Here is a 24,735-nt window from a genome sequence, read left to right as displayed (position 1 = left end):
GCACATAGTAAGCACTTAACAAATACCAACATTATTATTATTATTATTATTTGGGTAATAGACTGAATACCTTTCTGCTGTGACAAACTCCGTACGTTTAATAATAATAATGTTGGTATTTGTTAAGTGCTTACTATGTGCAGAGCGCTGTTCTAAGCACTGGGGTAGATACAGGGTAATCAGGTTGTCCCATGTGAGGCTCACAGTCTTCATCCCCATTTTACAGAGGAGGTAACTGAGGCATAGAGAAGTGAAGTGACTTGCCCACAGTCACACAGCTGACAAGTGGCAGAGCCGGGATCCATCAATCAATGGTACTTACTGAGTGCCTGCTGGGCGAAGAGCACCGTACTAAGGGTTTGGGAGAATATAACATAGGAGAGTTGGTAGACAGGTTCCCTGCCCACCGTGAACTCACAGTCTAGGGAGGGAGACGGATATCCATATAAGTGAATAAAATATGCACTGTGGGGCAGAGGGAGGGGTGAATAAAGGGGGGAAAAATCCAAGTGCCCAGGTGACCACCCACAGTGGGATTTGAGCAGTCCAAGCAGGAAGAGACCCAAGAGTCTGAGGAATTGGGTCAGATCCTGCCTATCCCGGAAGAGTCACAGCCTTATTGAAGGCACATCTCCTCCATGAGGCCTTCCTTGACTAAGCCCTCCTTTCCTCTTCTCCCACTCCCTTCTGCATCATCCCGACTGGCTCCCTTTATTCATCCCCCTCTCCCCTCCACCCTCCCGCTAAGCTCCACAGCACTTATGTCCATACTATAATTTATTTATATTAATATCTGTCTCCCCCTCTAGACTGTAAGCTCATTGTCGGCAGGGAATGTGTTTGCTTATTGCTATATGGTACTCTCCCAAGAGTTCAGTACAGTACTCTGCACACAGTAAGCACTCGAGAAATACGATTGAGCATATGAAGGAATAAACATGGACTCCTCCCAGCCCAGCCCCAACTGCTCCTCATTCCCCTGACTGGCTCAGCCTAACAAGCCAGTGCTGCCTTGAAGAGCCTCAGCTGACAATAATAATAATAATGATGGTATTTGTTAAGCGCATACTACGTGCCGAGTACTGTTCTAAGCACCGATGTGGATACAAGGTAATCAGGTTGTCTCACGAGGAGTTCACAGTTTTAATCATCATTTTATAGATGAGGAAACTGAGACACAGAGAAGTGACATCTTCCATCCCACCACATCCCTTTCCCTCTATCCCCCTAAGGCGATCACTCTCCTCTCAGCTTCCTTCCTCCACAGCCAGGGGAGCTGAGGGGTTGGCAGTGATGGTAATGATGATTTCTGTGAAGCACTTACTATGTGTCAAGCACTATTCTAAGCGCTAGGGTAGATACATGGTAATCAGGTTGGAAACAGTCCCTGTCCCCCAGGGGGCTCACAGTCTTAATCCCCATTTTATAGATAAGGGAACCGAGGCCCAGAGAAGTCAAGTGACTTGCCCAAGGTCACCCAGCCGACAGGTGATGGAGCCAGGATCAGAACCCAGGTCCTGCGGACTCCCAGGCCCACGCTCTATCCACTAGGCCACACTGCTCTGGCCCGGGGTAGTTGACGTGGGCTCACTGCAGACGGCAGGTAAGGCAGGGCAGAGACTGGTGGCAGGGTTCATTCATTCACTCGTATTTACTGAATGCTTCCTGTGTGCAGAGCACTGTACTATGCGCTTGGGAGAGTACCCAATAACAACATGACAGACACATTCCTGCCCCCACAAGCTCACAGTCTAGAGGGGGAGATGGACATGAATATACATAAATTACAAATGACAGAACTATAAGTCCTGTGGGGCTGGGAGGGAGAATGGATGAAGGAGGGAGTAGGAGCGGCGCAGAAGGGAGTGGGAGAAGAGGAAAGGTGGGTGTAGTCAGGGAAGGCTTCCTGGAGGAGATGTGCAGGGTGAGGAGCAGAAACCCAAGCGGAAGCCTCTTCGCCCCCTCACACCTCCCCCCTGGTTCTACTGGCAATCACTCAAGCCCGCTGGATGGAGGAGCGCTGAGGTCCAGGCTAGGGGACCCTCCCCACCGCCCCCGGAGAGGGGAGAGGACAGGCGGAAGGGACGGGGGTGGGCATCTGAAGGCAATCAATCAAAGGAATTTATTGAGCGCTTATTGTGTGTAGAACTGACTGAGCACTTGGGAGAATACAATACAAAAGAGTTGGTAGACACGATCCCTGCCCCCCTCAGAAGCTTACCATATACTAAGGGGAGACAGACAATCAAATAAATTAATAACAACAACTAACTGGGGTATTTGCTAAGCGCTTACTATAAGCCGAGGGCTGGACTAACCGCTAGGACGGATAAGAGATAATCGAATCCCGTATAGGGCTCACAGACTAAGGAGGAGGGAGGACAGAAATGGGAATCCCATTTTGCACATGAGGTAGCTGAGGCCCAGAGGAGTGAATTGTCTTGCCCAAGGTCATCCAGATAAAGGAAATCGAGACATATTAAAGGGCTGCAGGGGTCGGGTATAGATCGAGGGCTTAAGGCGGGCAGATTCAAGAACACAGACAACACAGAAGGGAGGGCGAATGGGGGAAATGAGGCTTAGGGAAGGAGGAGTTATAATATTAGTAGAGCTTTGTAGATGGGAGGGGATAGTCTGTCAGATATGAAAGGGAGAGGGAGCTTCAGGTCAGATGGAGGAAGTGGGCAAGGCGTCGGTGGTTGAGGCAAACGAAAAGTGGGAAGGCCCCCAGAAGTCAACACGATTCTGTTTCTTTCTCAGGAGGATGAGCTGCCTCACTACTTAACCAACGGCATTTACTGAGTGTTTACCACTGTACTAAGCGTTTGGGAGAGTCCAATACGACAGAGTTGGTAGACGCTCAAGGACTAGCTTCGAGACTGAGGGAAATGAAAATAAGAAATTTTTAAACTTACTCTTTCATCAATAATTCTCATAAGCCACCGCTTAGTCAGGTTATGCCTCTTGACCGCCTGGAAAAGAAAAGAAACGTTAAGACCCGATACAAAGAAGTAAAAATGATTTCAGACATTCTGCGTTTTGAATTCACAGGTGTCAAGTACCACCACCACCACACAATCACCACACATTACTACTCATTAAACAACAGCATCTGTAATCGCTTGTAACTGGGCGGACGACACACTTAGAATAGACAAAAGGACACATATTAGGGAGGAAGAAGAAAGTCACCAGAAGAAGACTTCAAACTGTATCATCATCGGTAATGTTATCAGTAGAGGTGAACGATCCGTGATCGGGAGGGACCCCAGAAGATATTTATGTTTTTGAGCAGAAAAATATCTTCAGGGCCCCTTCCCAATCACGGATTATTCACCTCTACTCAGAGAATAATTTCTACCATAGAAGCAGCAATATGGCCTAGTGGATAGGGCATGGGTCTGGGAGTCAGAAGGACCTGGGTTCTAATCCCAGCTCTGCCCCTTGTCTGCTGTGTGATCTTGGGCAAGTCACTTCACTTCCTCTGTGCCGCTGTTCTCTTATCTACAAAATGGGGATCCAATACCTGTTCTCTTCATTTCTACTTACACTACGAGCCCCACGTGGGACCAGGCTCTCTTGTATCTACCTCAGCACTTAGAACGGTGCTTGGCACGTAGTAAGTGCTTAACAAATACTACCACCATCATCATCGTCATAAGTCTTAGTTGGACAGAGGTGCCAAGACGGCGTCCCCGCTGCCTTAGCGGTAGCGGTTCACTTATTTGTGGATCTCTGAAGGATGCACAGCAGGAGCCTGGCTGTCTAATCAGTCAGTCGATCATATTTATTTAGCATTTACTGTGTGCAGAACACTGTACTGAGCACTTGGGAGAGTACGACATCAGAATAAACAGACACATTTCCTGCCCACAACGAGCTTACAGTCTAAAAGAGAAGTCTCGCCTGGGAAGCTCGGAAGCAGGAGGGACAGCTCCACTCCCAGGCCGGGAGCATTCCCGCCTTTGTAGAGACCAAACGGAACTTCCTATTAGCAGTAGATACGGTAATAATAATAATTGTGGCACTTGTAAAGCACTTACTATGTGCCAGGCACTGTGCTAAGAGCTGGGGTGGATAGAAGCAAATCGGGCTGGACAGAGTCCCTGTCCCATGGGGGTGCTCACAATCTCAATCCCCATTTTACAGATGAGGTAACCGAGGCCCAGAGAAGTGAAGTGATTTGCCCAAAGTCACACAGCAGACAAATGGTGGAGCCAGGAACCCAGGTCCTTCAAGCGCTTAGTACAGTGCTTTGCATATAGTAAGCGCTCAATAAATACTATTGAATGAATTAGGCCCAGGCTTGAGCTCTATCCATAAGGCCACTCTGCCAAGCCCTGCAGTGCGCTGCCCTAAACTCTTGGAAAAGTATAGAGGTCCCCAAGGCCACAGATGGCCTCCCCATGGGGGCGACGGCAGCCACCACCCCAACTATTGTTTGGTCCGGACCCCCAGACTTGCTCATCCCCAGCTTCTGAGACATCCTGGGCATTTCCAACGGGGGCCAAGACCCAAGATGCCGACTTATTTGGCCTATTAGCTCTTTCGGGCCTGCTCCCTCCAAGATTTCAGTTATTGGAGAGGAGGAGGCCTCCGGATAATACCATCCACTTCTTTACGTTGCTCTGCGCTGGGCAGACAGATGGACAAACGTAGATGGACAGGGCTAGAGCAGACAAACATCAGATGTAACGAGAAAGTGCCTTTTCACGTGCACAATGTGGGTCCCACATCAGTTTGTGAGACAGCCACGTACAAAAAGACATACACACTCTCTTAAGTGAACTTAGCTGTCATTGCTGTCGTCCTCAAACACGACATCAGTATACAATGGGCTAGGTGAGGCCACTTGATTTCTGGTTCTGGAAAAGGCCTCCAGCCTTTCAGGACAGAAAAATTCAACCCTGGTTTGTCCTACCTAAATCCACTCCTGGCCTGGATACGCTACCGGAAAGGGTTTCGAATGCGGAAACGTTTCAGTGGGATCGCCGCAACGGACCCGCTGCAGGTCGAAGAGCTGGTGAGGTCTGGGGCTGTGCTGGGCCACCGAGGCAGAGTTCCGTGAATTGGAACAGGCAGAGATAAAGAGCTAATCTGAGACTTCCAGCTCCTCCCATCCACCTTCTCTCCTTGGCCCTGCGGTCGGGATCTACCTTTCCACTCAGGGCTTAGTCTCGACATGCCCTGGCCGATCGCCGGACCTGAGGAGAGGTTTCCTAGTGCCAGGCCGGCCCTTTTTTTTCCAATTACAAGGAGGGTGTTGAGTTTTTTTAATGGTAATGGTTAAGCACTTACTGTGTGCCAGGCACTCTACCAGGCATTAGGGTAATAATAATAATTGTGGTATTTGTTAAGCGCTTACTATGTGCCAGGCATTGTATTGAGCACTGGATGAATACAAGCAAATTGGGTTGGACATGGTCACTGTCCCACGGCGGGGCTCACAGTCTTAATCCCCCTTTAGAGATGAGGTAACTGAGGCACAGAGAAGCGAAGTGACTGTCATAGAGCAGACAAGGGGAGGTGCTGGGATTAGAACCCAGATCCTTCTGACTCCAAGGCCTGTGCTCTATCCACTGGACCACACTGCTTCTCCTTATCCTGTTGAATGGTTTCTAATTTCACTGTTATAGCTAAGCCACAAATGGCAGTGAATTAAATGAATTAATGGTTTTGTGGAAAAACGATCCAGACAGCAAAGTACGGACTGGAGTGGGGAGAGACAGGAGACAGGGAGGTCAACAAGGAGGCATATGCAGTAGTCAATAATACTAACAATAATAATGGTATTTGTTAAGCGCTTACGATGTGTCAGACACCGTACTAAGCACTGGGGTGAATACAAGTCAATCGGGTTTGGACTGTAAGCCCATCAAACGGCAGGGACTGTCTCTATCTGTTGCCGACTTGTTCATTCCAAGCGCTTAGTACAGTGCTCTGCACATAGTAAGCGCTCAATAAATACTATTGAATAAATACTGTCCCATGAGGGGTTCACAGTCTCAATCCCCATTTTACAGATGAGTTAACTAAGGCACAGAGAAGTGAAGTGATTGCTTGGATCACCACAGTAGCAGCTCAGATGAAGAAGACTGGGTGGATTTTGGCGATGTTGTACGGATCAAACTGACAGGATCTAGTGATAGATGATAGAATATGTGGGCTGAATGACAGAGGTGAGTCAAGGAAAATGCCAAGGTAACGGGTTTGTGAGATAGGGAGGATGATGGTGCTGCCTACAGTGATGGGAAAGTCAGGGGGAGGACAGAATTTGGGAGGGAAGAGAAGGAGTTTTTTTGGATATCTTCATCAATGGTATTTACTGAGCACTGACTATATGCAGAGCACTGTACTAAGTGCTTGGGAAAATACAACAGAGTTGGTCTACACTTTCCCACATTCCCCGCCCACTAGCTTACAGTCTAGAGACAAGTTAAGTTTGAGGTGTCAGTGAGACATCTAAGTAGAGATGTCCCGAAGGGGAAGGAAATACGATACTGCCAAGAAGGAGAAAGATCAGGCCTGGAGATGTAGATTTGGCAATCATCCGCATGGAGGTGATAACTGAAGCCATGGGAGCAAATGAATTCTCCAAGTGGGTGCAGATAGAGAACCAGAGGAACTCCCAGAGTTAGGGGGAGGGAAGCAGAGAAGGAACCCACAAAAGAGACCGAAAAGGAGCAGCCGGAGAAATTGGAGGTGGACCAGCAGAGAACAGCGTCAGTGAACCACGGCTGGATAATATGTCCAGGAGAAGGGGGCGGTCCACAGTGAAGAAGGCAACTGAGAGTCCGAGAAGGATTCTTGAATTGGCAAGAAGACAATCGTCGGTGACTTTTAAGAGGGCAGTTTCTTTGAAGTGAAAGGGGCCAAAGCCAGACCGGAGCAGGTGCTGAAGGAGAGGAAGTGGAGGTAGACAACTCACTCAAAGAGTTTGGAGAGGAATGGTAGGAGGTAAATGGAGTGATAACTAAAGTTCCTCAGCATGACAATGGCATGTCCAGGTCATCCAGCTATTCAAGGTTGTACCACATCACTCAATCAGTGGTTCTCTTATAAACTTCTTATAACTTCTCTTTATAAAAAATGCTTTTTTAGTGCATTCTGTTTAGCGCTTACTTCGTGACAGGCACTGGGGTAAGTGCTGGGGTAGATAGGAGATCTCAGGTTGAACAGCCCCTGTCCCACATGGGGCTCTTATTCCCCATTTTACAGATGAGGAATCTGAGGCACAGTCAAGTGGCTTGCCCAAAGTCACATAGCAGACAAGTGGCAGAGCTAGGATTAGAACCCCGGTCCACGCTCTATCCATTAGGCCACACGGCTTCTCGTTGTTTAAGTGAGGAGCTTTTTAAAAATAATCATTAGCATTAATAATAGTGGGGGGAAAAAAAGAAGGATCATCTAAGTTTTGGTGGGCAACATTTTAAGAAGCACACGAGAGGCGGACCTTCTGTGTGAACTGATTTTTAGCTGGTAGCAGGCCTGGAAGACCTGTTCTCTCACTGCTATATACGTCTCCACAGTTGGAAGACAAAACTAACAAAATAGTTTCCAAATACCCTATTATCAGAGCAGAGAATGTGAGGAGAGGGTCAAAGTGAAAGAGGATAGTTTTTTTGGGTTTGTTTGTTTTTTTACCTTCCAGAGTTCAATGGCCACTGGCTGATGAGGCGGGTTATCACGATATATATTTTCCACCGCATCCTTCCAAAATTGCATCCGCATCAGGCCGATTGTCTTCTCAGAGACGGCGTCTTTAACCTGAGGGCAACACTAAAAACTTTTACAAACGTTCTCTTCCTCAGCATGAAACAGGCACTTGCAGGCACAGTTGTGATCAGACGATTCAGTAAAAAATGAGCATCGTTTGCTTGTCTATTTCTGATTTCTTATCAAATCGCTTCACTGACAGCGGCTTACCAGTTCCAGCCATTCGGAGAAAAACTGCTAATTTTTATACCAAAATAATAATAATAATGTTGGTATTTGTTAAGCGCTTACTACGTGCAGGGCACTGTCCTAAGCGCTGGGGTAGATACAGGGTAATCAGGTTGTCCCACGTGAGGCTCACCATCTTCATCCCCATTTTCCAGATGAGGTAACTGAGGCACAGAGAAGTGAAGTGACCTGACCGCAGTCATATAGCTGACAAGTGGCAGAGCCAGGATTCGAACCCATGACCCCTAAAAGAGCCCCAAAGATTAGAGCTCAGAAAAGAAAACAGATGGAAGAAAACATGTCCGCTCCAGATCGAGTATATTCTTAGAAGGTACTTCTTCCAATCACTTACCTAAATGAAAATCTTCCCCATCTTCACCCCGGCAATAAACAACGAGTCAGACCTACCGTAATAGTTCTCTGTATCCTGTGAAACTCAAAAAATACTTGATGACTGACAGGCAGTTCTAACGTGGTCATTACTGATTCACATGCCGTACAATTTAAGCATTAATTCATGGCATAGTGAAAATAGCCGGCGGCTGGGGAGTCAGAAGGTCATGGGTTCTAATCCCGGCTCTGCCACTCGTCTGTTGTGTGACCCCGGGCAAGTCACTTCACTTTTCTGTGCCTCAGTGACCTCACCTGTAAAGTGGGGATGATGACTGAGAGCCCCATATGGAACAGAGACTGCATCCAACCCCATTTGCTTGTATCCACCCCAATGTTTAGTACAGTGCTTGGCCCACTATAAGCACTTAATACATACCATTAAAATAGTGGGTAAGGTAATCGCATTCCTGAATGCAGAGCACTGAATGCCTGAAAAAAGGAAGTGCAAAGTTTCCGACTGACATTTTTGGAAGGCAGCTCATCAGCTAAAACTTCAAAACCGGCAACGGGATTTATAGCTTTGGTTCTGATTAAAAATTTAAAAAAAAAAATGTGGGCTATCAACTGTTCCTAATTTCCTTAATAATTTTGGTTCGTGAAAGTTAAACCGGAACACTCACACACCACCACTGTGCAATTCAGTATTTGAAGTATTTTAATACCTGCCTGGGCCAGTTCCACGTTGAAGGCTCTCAGCGCAAAAGCAGAGTTGCGGTATTCGGAAGGCAGCAGCAAGGAACACAAGTAACCTTCATAGTCACGTTTCCTAGAAACCGAAAAGAGAAAGACGGAGTTTTAATTCCCTGCCTAGACCACATAAAAACATACAGAATTCAGGAATGTGAGATACGGACCCCCGAACTTGAAGACATCAGAATTCAGATGTAAAATGGTATTTATTCAATCAACCGTATTTATTGAGCGCTTACTATGCGCAGAGCATTGTACTAAGCACTTGACAGAATTGGCAGACACATTTCCTGCCCATAGTGAGCTGACAGTCTAGAGGGGGAAACAGATATTAATACGAATAAGTAATTTACAATATCTAATTTAAAGATAGGTGCATAATTGCTTTGGGGTGGGGCGAATATCAAATGTCAAAAAGTCACAGACTGAAGCGCATAGACGATGAAGAGGGGAGAGGGATCTGGGGAAGAAAGGGGGCTTAATCAACTTTATTGAGCCCTTACTGCGTGCAAAGCTCTATCCTAAGCACTTGGGAGAGTATGGTACAACACAGTTGGCAGACATGTTCCCTGTCCACAATGAGCTTGCAATCTAGAAGGGGAGACAAACATTAATATAAAGTCTTTATGTAACCCCCAGAAGATATTTTCCTCCGGTTCTAAAGGGACAGACCTATACAATCACTCCCTTTTCATGCCAGTATTACTGTACAGACAGAAAGGATGACTGCAGGAGTACATTCCAAGTGCTTAGTACAGTGCTCTTCACATAGTAAGCCCTCAATAAATACTATTGAATGAATAATAATAATAATAATAATGGTATTTGTTAAGCGCTTACTATGTGCCAAGCACTGTTTTAAGTGCTGGGGTAGATATCAGCTAATCAGGTTGTACCACGTGGACTCACAGTCTTAATCCCCATTATATTGTTGGGGTAACTGAGGCACAAAGAAGTGGCTTGCCCAAAGTCACACAGCAGACAAATGGCGGAGCCGGGATTAGAACCCATGTCCTCTGACTCCCAAGCCCGGGCTCTTGCCACTAAGCTACGCTGTTACTTAATCTCCTCTGAGGTTTCTGGTCCGTTTGCCGCTTGAAACTGGAAAACGACCCTGGCTTTCACGAGCTAGTTAACTGGGTTCCAGAGAAGGGGAATAAAAACAAAACAAAAAAGTATTACATAGTGTTCTTTCCACAACATTCCGGACCCAGCAGTATTTCCCACACTGCAGCTTTTGATTTCAGAGAAAACACTGCAATACTCCCTGGAGGTCAGAGGAAAGAACCTTTGTCCAACTCCAGGAACGTTTTGCTGCGGGGAGGGTGGGGGATCAACGCTAGTCAAGCCAAAAGTTTTCCCAGGCCCCGTTCTCACGACAGAGCCCAAACGCGACATCTCGAACAATAATAGATTATTTTGTGCCGCCAGGGAGCACGCTGAAATTTAAAATATATGACCACCCGAATCACGGCAGATTATCATCTGAACACATTGGCTGTTAACACTGAAACCGTCACGGGATCTTTATGTTGTGGAAGGAGGAAGGGGTGGGCAAAGTATCCTCGATCCCGTCTCACTTTTCCTTTTCTTTTTCTACTCATTCCCTCCCAGTTTTCCACTTTCTTTCCCCCGCCACTCCTCCTGACCTCTCCTTCCTCCTTATTCCCTGACCTCCAACTGGCCCTGTGGGCCTCTGGGCCTGACTCTCTGGCTCTCTACCCCTTTCAGGTGGGGGCTGTGGGTGTGTCTTCCTGTATACAGCCCTCCAAATAGGTCCCTGGGAGACTCCACGGCTGGACAGGTGTCACTACGGAGCTACTTGGCTGTTGTCCCGTGTTTCTAATCCACGTGTACTTATGTATTTTTCTAAATGTGGCTGGGTTTCATGTGCATGGTGTGTATTCACGTACACACACTCTCTGTTGGTTTGTCCACGTAGTTTTTTTTATGGTATTTGTTAAGTTCTCACTGATCTCCTACCCACTCCACTCCTCTACTGCCAACGTACTCACTGTGCCCAATTTCTCCTATCTCGATGCCGAACCCTTTCCCACGTCCCCGCCCCCAGCCTGAAACTCCTTTTCGCCCTTTCCCCCCGAAATGCACCAGACCACCAGTCTCCCCACCTTCAAAGCATTATGCATTTAGAGGAGCAGCATGGCCTAGTGGCTAGAGCACGGGCCTGGGAGTCCGAAGGTCATGGCTTCTAATCCCGCCTCCGCCACTTGTCTGCTGTGTGGCCTTGGGCAAACAACTTCACTTCTCTGTGACTCGGTTACCTCAGTTGGAGGGAGGTGGGGATGAAGACTGTGAGCCCTGTGTGAGACAGGGACTGTGTCCAGCCTGATTTGCTTGTACCCACCCCAGTGCTTAGTGCAGTGCCTGGAACATAGTAAGCGCTTAACAAATACCATAATTATTAATTATTATTATTAAGGTCACATTTCTCCTAAGAGGCCTTCCCCCATTTAGCCCCCCCTTTCCCCGGCTCCCTCTCCCTTCTGTGTCATCTATACACTTGGACCTCTGACCTTTGGACATTTCCTATTTGCCCCACCCAAAACCCCATAACACTTATGTACATAGCTTTTAATTATTATAAACTATATTTGCTCATATTAACGTCTGGCTCCTCCTCTAGACTGTAAGCTCGCTATGGGCAGAGAACATGCCTGCAAATTCTGTTGCGCTGTACTCTCCCAAGTGCTCAGTACAGTGCTCTGCACATAGCACTCAATAAATGCCATCAATTGATATGTCAAGTACGATTCAAAGCGGTGGGGTAGATACACTTTTTTTATTATAATAATAAGAATTATGATACTTGTGAAGCACTTACTATGTGCCAAGCACTGTTCTAAGCGCTAGGGTAGATACAAGGTAATCAGGTTGGACACAGTCCCAGTCCCACACGGGGCTCACAGCCTAAGTCCCCATTTTACAGATGAGATAACTGAGACACAGAGAAATGAAGTGACTTGCCCGAAGTCACACAGCAGACCAGTGACGGAGCCAGAATTAGAACCTACTTCCTCTGACTCCCAAGCCCGTGCTCTTGCTACCAGGCCATGCTGCTTCCTGTCCCACATGATGCTCAGAGTTGGAAGGAGGTGGAGGCTTTAATCTCTATTTTACAGATCGGGTCACTGAGGCCCAGAAAAGTGATGTGGCTTGCCCCAGGTCACACTGCAGGAAAGTGGTGGAGTCCAGTTTCGAACCCTGAGCCCCTGACTCCCAGGCCCAGGCTCCTTCCACTAGACCCCGCTGTTTCCATAAGACTAATCTCGCCCTGCTGTTTTGGTTTTATGTTATTGTTGTTTGTTGTTCCCTGTAGGACTTGGGGCTGAACCACAGCAGTGACAACCCAAAAGTGTCCTGCTTCAGCCCACTGGAGGTTTGGAGTCCCAAGTCCCCTAGACAATGTAAACGGGTTTTGTAAAACACATCCTCCGATGCCAGTGTGACCTTGGGCAAGTCACTTCACTTCTCTGTGCCTCAGTTCCCTCATCTGTAAAATGGGGATGAAGACTGTGAGCCCTACGTAGGACAACCTGATTACCTTGTATCTACCCCAGCACTTAGAACAGTGCTTGGCACATAGTAAACGCTTAACGTGGCTCATTGGAAAGAGCCCGGGTTTGGGAGTCAGAGGTCATGGGTTCGAATCCCGGCTCTGCCACCTGTCAGCTGTGTGACTGTGGGCAAGTTACTTCACTTCTCCGTGCCTCAGTTACCTCATCTGTAAAATGGGGATTAACTGTGAGCCTCACGTGGGACAACCTGATTAGCCTGTATCTACCCCAGAGCTTAGAACAGTACTCTGCACATAGTAAGCGCTTAACAAATACCAACATTAGTATTATTATTATTAACACCAACATTATTATTATTATTATAATCTGGGATGGCAAGGAGTCCTGCAGCCAAAACAGCTGAAAACTTAATCCCTTTGGAGACCTCCAGAAGCAGCGTGGCCTGGGGGCTACAGCTCGGGCCAGGGAGTCTGAGGACGTGGGTTCTAATCCCAGCTCCGCCACTTAGGTGCTACGTGACCTGGGCAAGTCACTTCATTTCTCTGGGCCCCGGTGACCTTGTCTATAAAACGGGGATTAAGACTGCGAGTCCCAAGTGGGACAGGGACTTTGTTACCTTGCATCTATCCCAGTGCTTAGTACAGTGCCTAAGCACACAGTGAGCGCTTAATCAACTACCATTTTTTTTTTTAAAAAAAGGCCACAAAGTAACCAGGAGCTAAACTAGTAGCTCTGACCGGTTTTTCTATCTCTTCCTTCTCAGGCAGGGCATGGGGGGCAAATAGGGGATGGGAGAGGCTGGGAAAAGGACGGAGGGAGAAAGAATTTATAGGATCTAATCAAACGGTAGCTGATTCCTCCTCTCCCACTTCTTGCTCTAGCTATCAACAGACCAGTGATCTACAGAGACAATCCTGAAGCCACTTTTATTTGCTAACATAAACACCTTTGGAGTGTGTGCTCAGACCCAATTTATTCCAGAAAAACTTGTTCCAAAAGGATAGTGTCATATTTTAAGGACTTTGTTCTTCCAATCTGACTAATCAAGCTATCCCCATCCCTCCAAACCTTAATATGGCCCCAATCTTCTCCTGCTGCCATCTGGCTCTGAAAAATTCAAATGCACCTTCTGGACCCCTGCAAAAATCCTTCCAAGAATAAGACAAGAACATCTGGCATGGGGATACAAGTTAAACTTGTATACCTTCATGCCTTCTTTTTTTCATGGCCCACAGTGTCCTTTGTTCAAACAGGCAAACACTGCACAACGGTCTTCATCTAGTTCAGGAACAGTGAGTGAAACTTCTCGGTTGTTTTTTTGTGTGGCTTTTTTATGGTATTTGTTAAGTACTCACTAAGTGCCAGACAATGTTCTAAGCACAGGGGAGGGGGGAAGAGACAACAAGCTAATCAGGTTGGCCCCAGTGCCTGTCCCACAAAGGGCTTACAGTCTTCACTTTTACAGATGAGATAACCGAAGCACCGAGAAATGAGGTGACTTGCCCGAGAAATGAGGTGACTTGCCCGCAGTCACACAGCAGGCAAGTCACCGAGGTAATTGTCCTGTTGGGGGAATCACGCTTGTATTTGTTCCCATGGAGGAAATAAATACTTTCTTCTCTTCTGTTTAGCATCGTAAAACCATCCGGATTTTAGTACAGCGCCGGCCACAGAGTCAGCAGTGAACAAATACCAAAAAACAAAACAAATTGGCCCTAGAAAAGAAGTATTAGATATCACTTTACAGCAGAAGGAAAACTACACCTCCATCAATTCTCTGGCTAATAACACTTCAGGGTTGCCTTGGCTGAGTCCTTTGTTCCTGAAATTATACAAATTTTTTTTTCTTTTTCCCTTTACTTCCCAGTGCCTCTCACAAGACTCGCTCCAGATTATCAGTGTTAAGATTTTCCATCAGCTAATTTCCAACTCGGATCTGGTTATGTGCTTCTTCCAGTTTATTCTCCACCCTTCCCAAGACAACGGCCTCACCAAACCAAAGCTCCCCTCTCCTACGTTAGAAGTAGTGGTAATAGTCCGTGTAAATAATTATAATGATAATGGCATTTGTTAAGCGCTTACCATGTATGAAGCACTGTTTTAAGGTGTACTTACTGAGCACTTATGAGTGCAGAACTCTGTAAGCTCCCTCTAGACTGTAAGCTTGTTGTGGGGCAGGGAATGTGCTTAACAACTCTGTTCTACTGTTACATGGCCCTCTCCCAAGTGCTTAGTTCAGGGCTCTGCACACGGTAAGTGCTCAATAAATACGACTGATTGAATGACTGACCGAAGTACCTGGCCCCGCCGTTGGTCCCATGGCTTCAGCACTGTCCCACGTGAGGTTCACGCTCTAAGTTGGAGGGAGGAGGATTTCCTCCCCATTTTACAGAGGAGGAAGCTGAGGCGCCGAGAAGTTACGAGACTTACCCGAGGTGACGCGGCAGGCGGAATCAGAACCTAGGTCCCCTGACTCTCAGGGCCTGCTCCTTCCACTAGGCTACTCTGCACTTCTCCTCTAATGCCAACTTACTCTCTGGTTGGAGAGGGAAGGGCGGATTTTAGTGACGTTCTGAAGGTAGACCCGGCCGGAGTTGATGACAGATTGAATACGTGGGTGGAATGAGAGAGGATGAGTCGAGGACAACACCAAGGTTATGAGCTTGGGAGATAGGGTTTTGTCTACAGTGATGGGAAAGAAAGTGGAGGACAGGTTTTGGGAGGGAAGGTAAGGGTTCTGTTTTACGCATGTTCAGTCCGAGGTGACGGCGGAGCATCTAGGTAGAGCAGCCTGAAGGCAGGAGGAAATGTGAGACTGCAGAGAAGGAGTGAGGTCAGGGCCGGAGATGTAGATTTGGGAATCTCTGCACACGGTTAAGCGTTCAATAAATATGACTGAATGAATGAATCATCTGCATAGAGTTGGTAGTTGAAGTCATGGGAACAGATGAGTTCTCCATGGTGGAGATTAGGAGGTCATCTAGAAGTGAACCTTCCCCCCTTCCACCTCCCCCCCACCCAGACTGTCAGGGAGGGAAGGCACAGGAAGAACCAGTAAAAGAAAAAGAAACAGAGAAGGAGGGGTCAGAGAGACAGGAGAACCAAGAGAGGTCAGTGTCGGTGAAGCTCACATATTCAATCTATCACTAAATTCTGTTGGTTCAACCTTCACAACATTGCTCAAATCCACCCTTTTCTCTTCATCCAGACTATTACCATGTTAATCCAGCACTTATCCTATCCCACCTTGATGACCTTATCAGCCTTCTTGCTGACCTCCCTGCCTCCTGTCTCTCCCCATGCCAGTCCATACTTTACTCTGCTGCCCGGATCATTTTTCTATCAAAATGTTCAGTCCATGTCTCCCCACTCCTCAAGAACCTCCGGTGGTTGCCCATCCACCTCATCAAATAGAAACTCTTTACCATTGGCTTTAATGTACTCAATCACCTTTCCCTCTCCAACCTCACCTGACTTTCCTAGTACAACGCAGCCCGCACACTTCACTCCTCTAATGCTGACCTTCTCACTGTACCTTGTATCTTGTCCGTCTCGCCACCCACCTCTCGCCCACGTCCTGCCTCTGGCTTGGAATGCCCTCCCTCTTCATATCTGACAGATGATTAGTCTCTCCTTATTGAAGGCACATCCCCTTATTCAAAGCCTTACTGAAGGCACATCTCCTCAAGAGGCCTTCCCTGACTTAGCCTTCATTTCCTTTTCTCCCACTTCCTTTTGCATCACCCTGATTTACTCCCGTTATTCGCCCCTACCCACCCCAGCCCATCAGTCCCAAAGCACTTATGAACATATCCATAATTTATTGGGCATTATCCTGCCTCTGTAAACCTTTAGTTTGGATTCTAGCTGGATGGTGCATTGATACTTTAGCTGACTGCCAAATTCCACAATAAATACTAAAGAAGCAGTTTGGCCTAGTGGAAAGAGCATGGGCCTCGGAGTTAGAGGCCCTGGCTTCTCATCCTGGCTCTGCCATCGCTTGCTGTATGACCTAGGGCAAGTCACCTAATGTCTCTGAACCTCCGTGCGCTTAGTACAGTTGAAGCCAAGATTGAACTGAAGACAGATTGAAGCCAACATAGGGTACTGTTTTCGGGAGAAGGGGGTGGTCGACAGTGTCGAAGGCACCTGCGAGGCTGAGGAGGATTAAGATGGAGTCCAGGCCGTCAGAATTGGCGAGAAGGTCTTCGGTTACCTTAGAGAGGGCCGTTTCCATGGAGCGAAGGGGATGGAAGCCAGGTTGGAGAGGATCATACAGAGAATTGGAAGAGAAGAAGTGGAGACAGCGGGCGTTAACCACTTTTTCAGGAAGTCCGGAGAGAAACGGTAGGAGGGAGACGGGGCGATAACTGGAGGGAGCCGTGGGGTCAAGGGAGGGTTTTTTTAGGATGGGGGGGACACGAGCAAGTTTGCAAGCAGAGGGGAAGAAGCCACTTTAGAGCAAACAGTTGAAGATGGCAGTCGAGGAAGGAAGGGGGTGTTGGCGGTGAGTGTTTTAAAAAGATATGAAGGCATGGGGTCAGAAGCACAGGTTGAGGGAGTAGATTTACAGAGGAAGTGAGAGATCTCTTCTTGAGTTACTGCAGGGATAATAGAGAGAGTCGAAGAGGGTGGAGGAGAAGGTGGAGGTTGGAGATATGTATGTACGTATTTTTAAATTTTCTTTTATGAGTTATTCAGTCATATTAATGTCTGTCTCCCCCTCTAGACCATAAGCTCATCATGGGCTGTTAATTCTGTTGTTTTATACTTTTCCAAGCACATAGTACAGTGCTCTGCACATTGTTAGCACACAATGAATACCATTGATTGATTGGAGAGGAGAAGGGGAGATTTTAGGGAGATCATGCCTGATTTTAGGGAGGTCATTAGGGGAAAGAGATGGTGGGGGCTGGGGGAACAGGAGGTTTGAGAAGGGAGTTAAATGTCTGGGACAGCTGGCGGGGGCAGCGGAGATGGGCGTGAATTAGGAAGGAGAACTATTCTTGGGCAGAGGAGAGGGCCGAATTGAAGCAGATAATTATTAATTGAAGGTGGACAAGGACAGAGAGACGTCCTGGATTTTCACCAACAGCGCTCCGCAACTCGGGCACAGAAGCGAAGGAAGCAGATTGTTGGGGGTGATCCAGGGTCGTGGGTTAGTAGTATGAGATCGACGAAGGGACGGGGAGCAAGGAGTTGAGTTGAGTGGAGAGGGCATTGATTTAGGCATAAGAAGAAGGGAGTTTGGGTCTGTAGCACTGTCAGAATAAGCAGTAGTTATTAAGTGTCTCATTGACTGAAGGGGACAAGAGATTAGCTCTCAAAGCCACTTAAATTTATGGATGCGATTTCTCTATCCCAACATTATCATCTCAGGGAAGCAGTGTGGCTTATTGGAAAGAGTCCGGGCCCGGGAGTCAGAGGACCTGGGTTCTAATCCCAGCTCTGCCACTTACATGCTGTGGGACCTTAGGCAAGCCGCTTCATTTCTGTTCCTCAATTCCTTTATCTGTTAAAAAGGGGATTAAATCCTACTCTCGCCTACTTAGAATGTGAGCTTTGAGTGGGCCAGGGGCTGTACCTCACCTGGTTATCTCATATTTACCCCAGTGCCTAGCACATAGTAAGCACTTAAGAAGTACCATAATGATAAGAATAAGAAGAATTATGGTATTTTAGTGCAAACCACGTGCCAAGCACTGTATTAAGTGCTGGGTTAGGTACAAGATCATCAGGTCCAAGTAATAGTCATCATCATCTTTGAAAGAAAAGGGCAGCTTAGCTAAGCGTAGGAGTGAAATGTTAGTTGTTGGGGAAAACTTCACAAGAAATAAAAGAGATGATTTCTAAACATCCTCAGAAAAATATACCAATCTCTGTTGAGCAACAATTATGTGCAAGGCACTGAATCAAGACACTTGGGAATTTTTCAGAGAAAGAAAGACAAGCCGCCGACAAGCAAACAAAAAAGCAGCAAGGTTTAGTGGAGAGAGCAGGGGCCTGGGAGGCAGAGAACTTGGGCTCTAATCCCGGCTCTGCCACTTGTCTGCGGTGTGACCTTGGGCAAGCCATTTCACTTCTCTGAGCCTCTGTTTCCTCATCTGTAAAATGAGGATTAAATCCTCCTCCCTCTGATTGTGAGCCCCTTGCGGGCCCCAGTTCCTGTGTTCAGCCTGATTAGCTTGTATCTACCCCAGTGCTTAGTACAGATAGTTCTTAACTAGCACCGTTATCATAATTAATATTATTAATGTTACTCTTAATAAGGATTCAGCTATTACATTAGAAAAGCTTGTGCCTGGATAATTGAAAGTAACCCATGGGAATAAGAAAATATAAAAGTTCGATGGAATCTCTCCTTGTAAAAGGCAGACACGGAGCTGTGCCCAGGCCCAGTGGACTCAGAGACTGCGTGAAGAAAGTGATGACAGCGCTAGTGATTTGCCCGGTCCGTGCCATGCACGCTCTCATCCCTACGGGGTCGTGTTCCCGCTGGAGCTAGTGGATGCTACACGCGAGTCGGCAATCAGTCGTATTTACTGAACGCTTACCGTGTTCAGGGCATTGTACTAAGCGTTTGGGAGAGTACAACACAACAATATAACAGACACATTATATCTACTCCAGTGCTTAGAACAGTGCCTGGCACATAGTAAGCACTTAACGAGTACCGTTATCATTCTTATGGCCAGAAGCCAGAAGCGAGGAGGCCGCTCTCTCCCCTGACCTCGACCCGGTCTCCAGCTTGGACCCCTGCCTGTCCCCTAGTCCCGGCCCAATCAAATCAATCAAGCAGCGGTATTTATTGAACACTTACAGTGTGCAGAGCACTGTACTAAGCGCTGGGGAGAGCGCACTATAAGAGAGTCGGTGGATACGTTCCGGGCACACAATGAACTGACAATGTAGAGGAAGCCACCCCTGGTCTCTCCTCAGCCCCGACCCGGTGTCCGTTCCCTAACCCTGACACCTTCCCCTCCCCGTCCCCTGACCCCAGCCCGATGTCCGTCCCCTAGTCCTAAACCCTGTCCGCCTCCCGGTTCAGTCTCCATCCCCTCCCCCGACCCCTCTCTGTCCTCCGGTCCGGGACCAGTCTCCATCCCCTATAGCCCTGACCGCCTCCCAGTCCAGTCTCCATCCCCTCCCCCGACCCCTCTCTGCCCTCCGGTCCGGGCCCAATCTCCATCCCCTATAGCCCTAACCCCCTCCCAGTCCAGTCTCCATCTCCTATAGCCCTGAATGCCTCCCGGTCCACTCTCCATCCCCTCCCCCAACCCTCTCCATCCTCCAGTCCAGGCCCAGTCTCCATCCCCTATAGCCCTAACCCCCTCCCAGTCCAGTCTCCATCCCCTATAGCCCTGACTGCCTCCCGGTCCACTCTCCATCCCCTCCCCCTAACCCTCTCCATCCTCCAGTCCAGGCCCAGTCTCCATCCCCTATAGCTCTGACCTCCTCCCAGTCCAGTCTCCATCCCCTATAGCCCCAACCGCCTCCCGGTCCACTCTCCATCCCCTCCCCGAAGCCTCTCCATCCTCCGGTCCAGGCCCAGTGTCCATCCCCTATAGCCCTGACCCCCTTCCAGTCTAATCTCCATCCCCTGCCCCGACCCCTCCCCTCTCCCCATCCCCCGGTCCTGGCCCGGGGTCCATCTCCTTCCCTGACCTACTTCATTTATTCATTCAATAGTATTTATTGAGTGCTTACTATGTGCAGAGCCCAGTACTAAGGGCTTGGAATGGACAATTGGGCAACAGATAGAGACCATCCCTGCCCAATGATGGGCTCACAGTCTAATCGGGGGAAAATAATAATCGCGATGGCATTTGTTAACCACTTACTATGTGCCAAGCACTGTTCTAAGCGCTGGGGAGGATAGACGGTGATTCATTCAATAGTATTTATGGAGCGCTTACTATGTGCAGAGCACTGGACTAAGCGCTTGGAATGGGCTTGATTCTATTTAGTTGCCATTGTTTTTACAAGATGTTCTTCCCCTCGACTCTATTTATTGCCATCGTTCTCGTCTGTCCGTCTCCCCCGATTAGACCGTAAGCCCGTCAAACGGCAGGGACTGTCTCTATCTGTTGCCGACTTGTTCATTCCAAGCGCTTAGTCCAGTGCTCTGCACATAGTAAGCGCTCCATAAATACTATTGAATGAATGAACAAATCGGTAACAGATAGAGACAGTCCCTGCCTTTTGACGGGCTTACAGTCCAATCGGGTTGTCCCACTTGGGGCTCACAGTCTGAATCCCCATTTTACCTAAGAGGCCCAGAGAAGCCAAGTGACCTGCCCACGGTCACAGAGCTGACCAGCGGCTGAACTGGGATTCGAACCCGTGACCTCGGAGTCCCCGGCCCGTGGTCTTTCCACTGAGCCCCGCCGCTTCACGCCGGGCCCAAGGTCCGAGCCGTGGCCCTGCCCCCCGAGTCCGGTCCCCCAACCCTGACCCCTGCCCTCTGCCCTCTGCCCCCCCGCTGCGGTGTCCATCCCCGCCCCGTGCTGACCGGAGGAGCTGGGCGCAGTAGAGGTGGAGGGCGGGTGGGCGGCGGGGGGCGGTGGACACAGGGCAGGGGCCGCCGGGCGCCGCCGAGACACCGCGCAGGAGGAGGCGGCGGGGGCGGCAGGACAAGCAGGAGGACCAGCAGGAGGAGGGGAAGCTGGAGGAAGAGACGCGGGAAGAGGAGGGGAAGGAAGAGGAGGGGAAGGAGGAGGAGGAGATGCAGGGGGAGGAGGAGGAGCGGGCGGCGGAGCGAGCCCCCCGCCGCAGCAGCCCCAGCCTTCGGCCCAGGCCCGGGCCCAGCCCGCCCGCCGCCATCACAGCAGCAGCAGCAGCAGCAGGAGGAGGAGCGGGAGCCCCTGTGACCTTTGCCCTAGATCCCGTCCCCTCCCTTCCCACGTGCTCCGGGCCCCCCCCCCCTCCGTCCCTCCGGCCGGGTCATAGCGCGCCGCTGCCGCCAGGGGGCATCCCGCCCTCGGCCGCCGTCGCCGCCGCCCCCCCCCCCCCCCCAGGACCGGCCGGGGCAGCGCCTCCTCCTCCTCCTCCTGCTCCTCTTCTTTCTCTTCCTCCTTCTCCTCCTCTTCTTTCTCTTCCTCCTCCTCCTCCTCCCCTTTCTCCTCCTCCCCCTCCCCCTTCTCCTCCTCCTCCTCCTCCTCTTCTTTCTCTTCCTCCTTCTCCTCCTCTTCTTTCTCTTCCTCCTCCTCCTCCTCCCCTTTCTCCTCCTCCCCCTCCCCTTCTCCTCCTCCTCCTCCTCCTCTTCTTTCTCTTCCTCCTTCTCCTCCTCTTCTTTCTCTTCCTCCTCCTCCTCCTCCCCTTTCTCCTCCTCCCCCTCCCCCTCCTCCTCCTCCTCCTCCTCCTCTTCTTTCTCTTCCTCCTCCTCCTCCTCTTTCTCTTCCTCCTCCTCCTCCTCCCCCCTTCTCCTCCTCCTCCGACCCCTTCTCCTCCTCCTCCTCTTCTTTCTCTTCCTCCTCCTCTTCTTTCTCTTCCTCCTCCTCCTCCTCTTCTTTCTCTTCCTCCTCCTCCTCCTCCTCCTCTTCTTTCTCTTCCTCCTCCTCCTCCTCTTCTTTCTCTTCCTCCTCCTCCTCCTCTTCTTTCTCTTCCTCCTCCTCCTCCTCTTCTTTCTCTTCCTCCTCCTCCTCCTCTTCTTTCTCTTCCTCCTCCTCCTCCTCTTCTTTCTCTTCCTCCTCCTCCTCTTCTTCTTTCTCTTCCTCCTCCTCCTCCTCTTCTTTCTCTTCCTCCTCCTCCTCCTCCTCTTCTTTCTCTTCCTCCTCCTCCTCCTCCTCCTCTTCTTTCTCTTCCTCCTCCTCCTCTTCTTCTTTCTCTTCCTCCTCCTCCTCTTCTTTCTCTTCCTCCTCCTCCTCCTCTTCTTTCTCTTCCTCCTCCTCCTCCTCCTCCTTCCCCTCTTCCTCCTCCTCCTCCTCCCCTCTTCCTCCTCCTCTTCCTCCTCCTCCTCCTCCATAGTATTTATTGAGCGCTGACTGTGTGCAGAGCACTGAACTAAGCGCTTGGAATAGATAATTGGGCCACAGAGAGAAACCATCCCTGCCCAACGACGGGCTCACGGTCTAAACGGGGGAGACAAACAGCAAAGTAGTCAGGCGTCAATACCATCAAGATAAATAGAATCATAGAGATAGACATTAATAAAATAGAGTGATAGATCATGGATGCAAATATGCACAAGTGCTGTGGGGAGGGGAAGGAGGTGGAGCAGAGGGAGGGAGTGGGGGAATGGGGAGGGGAGGAGGAGCAGAGGGAAAAGGGGAAGCTCAGGTTGGGAAGGCCTCCTGGAGGAGGTGAGCTCTCAGGAGGGCTTTGAAGAGGGGAAGAGAGTTTGGCAGAGGTGAGGAGGGAGGGCGTTCCAGGACCGCGGGAGGACGAGGGCATTCCAGGGGCCGACGGCAAGACGGGCAAGAACTAGGCACCGTCATCATCATCATCATCATCGCGATATTATTATTGATAACTTTGCTTACAAACTTGTTTATTATGTATACATTACATAATATGATTTATAAAGTATGTACTATAATATGGTGATTACACTATATAAACTATATGAGTAAATACATAAAATTATAATGTGCATCTAGTTCTATAATTCAATTTATTATATTGATGCTATTGCCTGTCTCCTCCCTTCTAGATTGTGTACCCTTTGTGGGCAGGGATTGTCCCTCTTTGTTGCTGAATTGTACTTTCCAAGTGCTTAGTACAGGGCTCTGCACACAGTGAGCGCTCAATAAATACACGTGAATTGAATTGAATTATTAATAATAATAATGGTAATACTATTTACCAATAGAGAAGCAGCGTGGCTTAGTGGAAAGGGCACAGGCTTGGGAATCAGAGGACGTGGGTTTTAATGCCGGCTCTGCCACTCGTCTGCTCTATGACCTTGGTCAAGTCACTTCACTTCTCTGGGCCCCAGTTATCTCATTTGCAAAATGGGGATTAAAACTGTGAGACCCTCATGGGACAACCTGATTTCCCTGTATCTATCCTAGTGCTTGGAACAGTGCTTGGCACAAAGTAAGCGCTTAACAAATACCATAATTATTATTATTACTTATTCATTCATTCAATTCAATCGTATTTATTGAGCACTTACTGTGTGCAGAGAACTGTACCAAGCACTTGGGAGAGTACAATATAACAATAAGCAGACACATTTCCCGCCCACAACAATCTTACAGTCTGGGCGCCGGGGAGACAGACATTAATATAAATAAATAAATTACAAGTATAAATTACACCCCAGCTGTGGGGCTGGGGTGGTGGAAGAACAGAGGTAGCAAGTCAGGGCAACGCAGAGGCAGTGGGAGAAGAGAAAAGGGGGGCTTGATCAGGGAAGGCCTCTTGGAGGAGATGAGCCTTCAGTAAGACTTTGAAGTGGGGGGATTTGAGGAGGGAGGGTGTTCCAAGCCAGAGGCAGGACATGGGTGATGGGTCGGTGACGAGACGAGCGAGATCAAGGCAAGGTGAGTTAAACACACTTACTGTGTGCCAAGCACTGTTCTAAGCCCTGGGATAGATACAAGGTAATCAGGTTGAACCCAATCCCTGTCCCCCCATGTGGCTCAGACTCTTAAACCCCATGAGGGAAGTGAGGCCCAGAGATGTGAAGTGACTTGCCCAAGGTCATCCAGCAGACACACGGATTAGAACCCAGGTCCTTCTGACTCCCAGGCCTGTGCTCTTTCCACTAAACCACGCAAGGCCCCTTTGTGAGTCTTGCATCCCCGGTCCAAAGCCATGAGGCCAGGCTCCTGAGAACCGAGGAGGGCAAGGAGGGCTTCCCCAAAACTTCCCCCACAAAGCCCCTTCCCGGCGGCCCCGAGCCCTGATTTCTCCCCGGGGACCATTTTGGCTAACGGACACATACAAGCCAGATGAGCTGTTCCGGGCCATTATGCGGTTGATATTGTTAACCTTCAGTTTTGTCACTGTACTCTCCCAAGCGTTTAGTACTGTGCTCTGCACACAATAAGCGCTCAATAAACACCACTGATCGATTCAGGGTTTCTAAAGACAAGGTCCTTACCTGGACCTCAGTTTTACAACCCAACTGGGAGAACAGTTTTACAACCCCCCTGCTCCCTACCTCTGGAGGCGTAAGTGGCCATTCAGCCTGTTTTACCCTGCTCTTCTACTAAAATTCCTTCCT

At 48.9% G+C, this 24,735-nt stretch overlaps 1 protein-coding gene across 8 annotated transcripts in view; it reads right to left on the bottom strand.

Moving 5' to 3' along the window:
• Positions 1–21,236, bottom strand: part of NDUFAF6 (NADH:ubiquinone oxidoreductase complex assembly factor 6) — a 35,359-nt gene extending 14,123 nt beyond the window's left edge. Inside the window, exons 1-5 of one of the 8 annotated variants that reach the window (XM_029064072.2) lie at positions 21,076–21,236; positions 9,000–9,103; positions 8,714–8,766; positions 7,645–7,767; positions 2,916–2,972 (exon numbers count right to left, since the gene is read on the bottom strand). In XM_029064072.2, coding sequence (XP_028919905.1) covers positions 2,916–2,972; positions 7,645–7,767; positions 8,714–8,716 — 183 coding nt within the window. In that variant the 5' untranslated portion in view covers positions 8,717–8,766; positions 9,000–9,103; positions 21,076–21,236. Of the gene's footprint in view, positions 1–2,915; positions 2,973–7,644; positions 7,768–8,713; positions 8,767–8,999; positions 9,104–14,993; positions 15,060–16,712; positions 16,959–21,075 lie in introns of those variants that run through there. The other 7 variants (XM_039911814.1, XM_039911815.1, XM_039911812.1 and 4 more) reach the window with 7 other exon arrangements.
• Positions 21,237–24,735: the final 3,499 nt, after the last annotated feature.

Source organism: Ornithorhynchus anatinus, chromosome 4 (assembly GCF_004115215.2).
Source record: "Ornithorhynchus anatinus isolate Pmale09 chromosome 4, mOrnAna1.pri.v4, whole genome shotgun sequence".
Lineage (NCBI taxonomy): Eukaryota > Metazoa > Chordata > Mammalia > Monotremata > Ornithorhynchidae > Ornithorhynchus > Ornithorhynchus anatinus.
The sequence above is the reverse complement of the archived record's forward strand: the minus strand, read 5'-3'. Positions and strand labels throughout refer to the sequence as shown.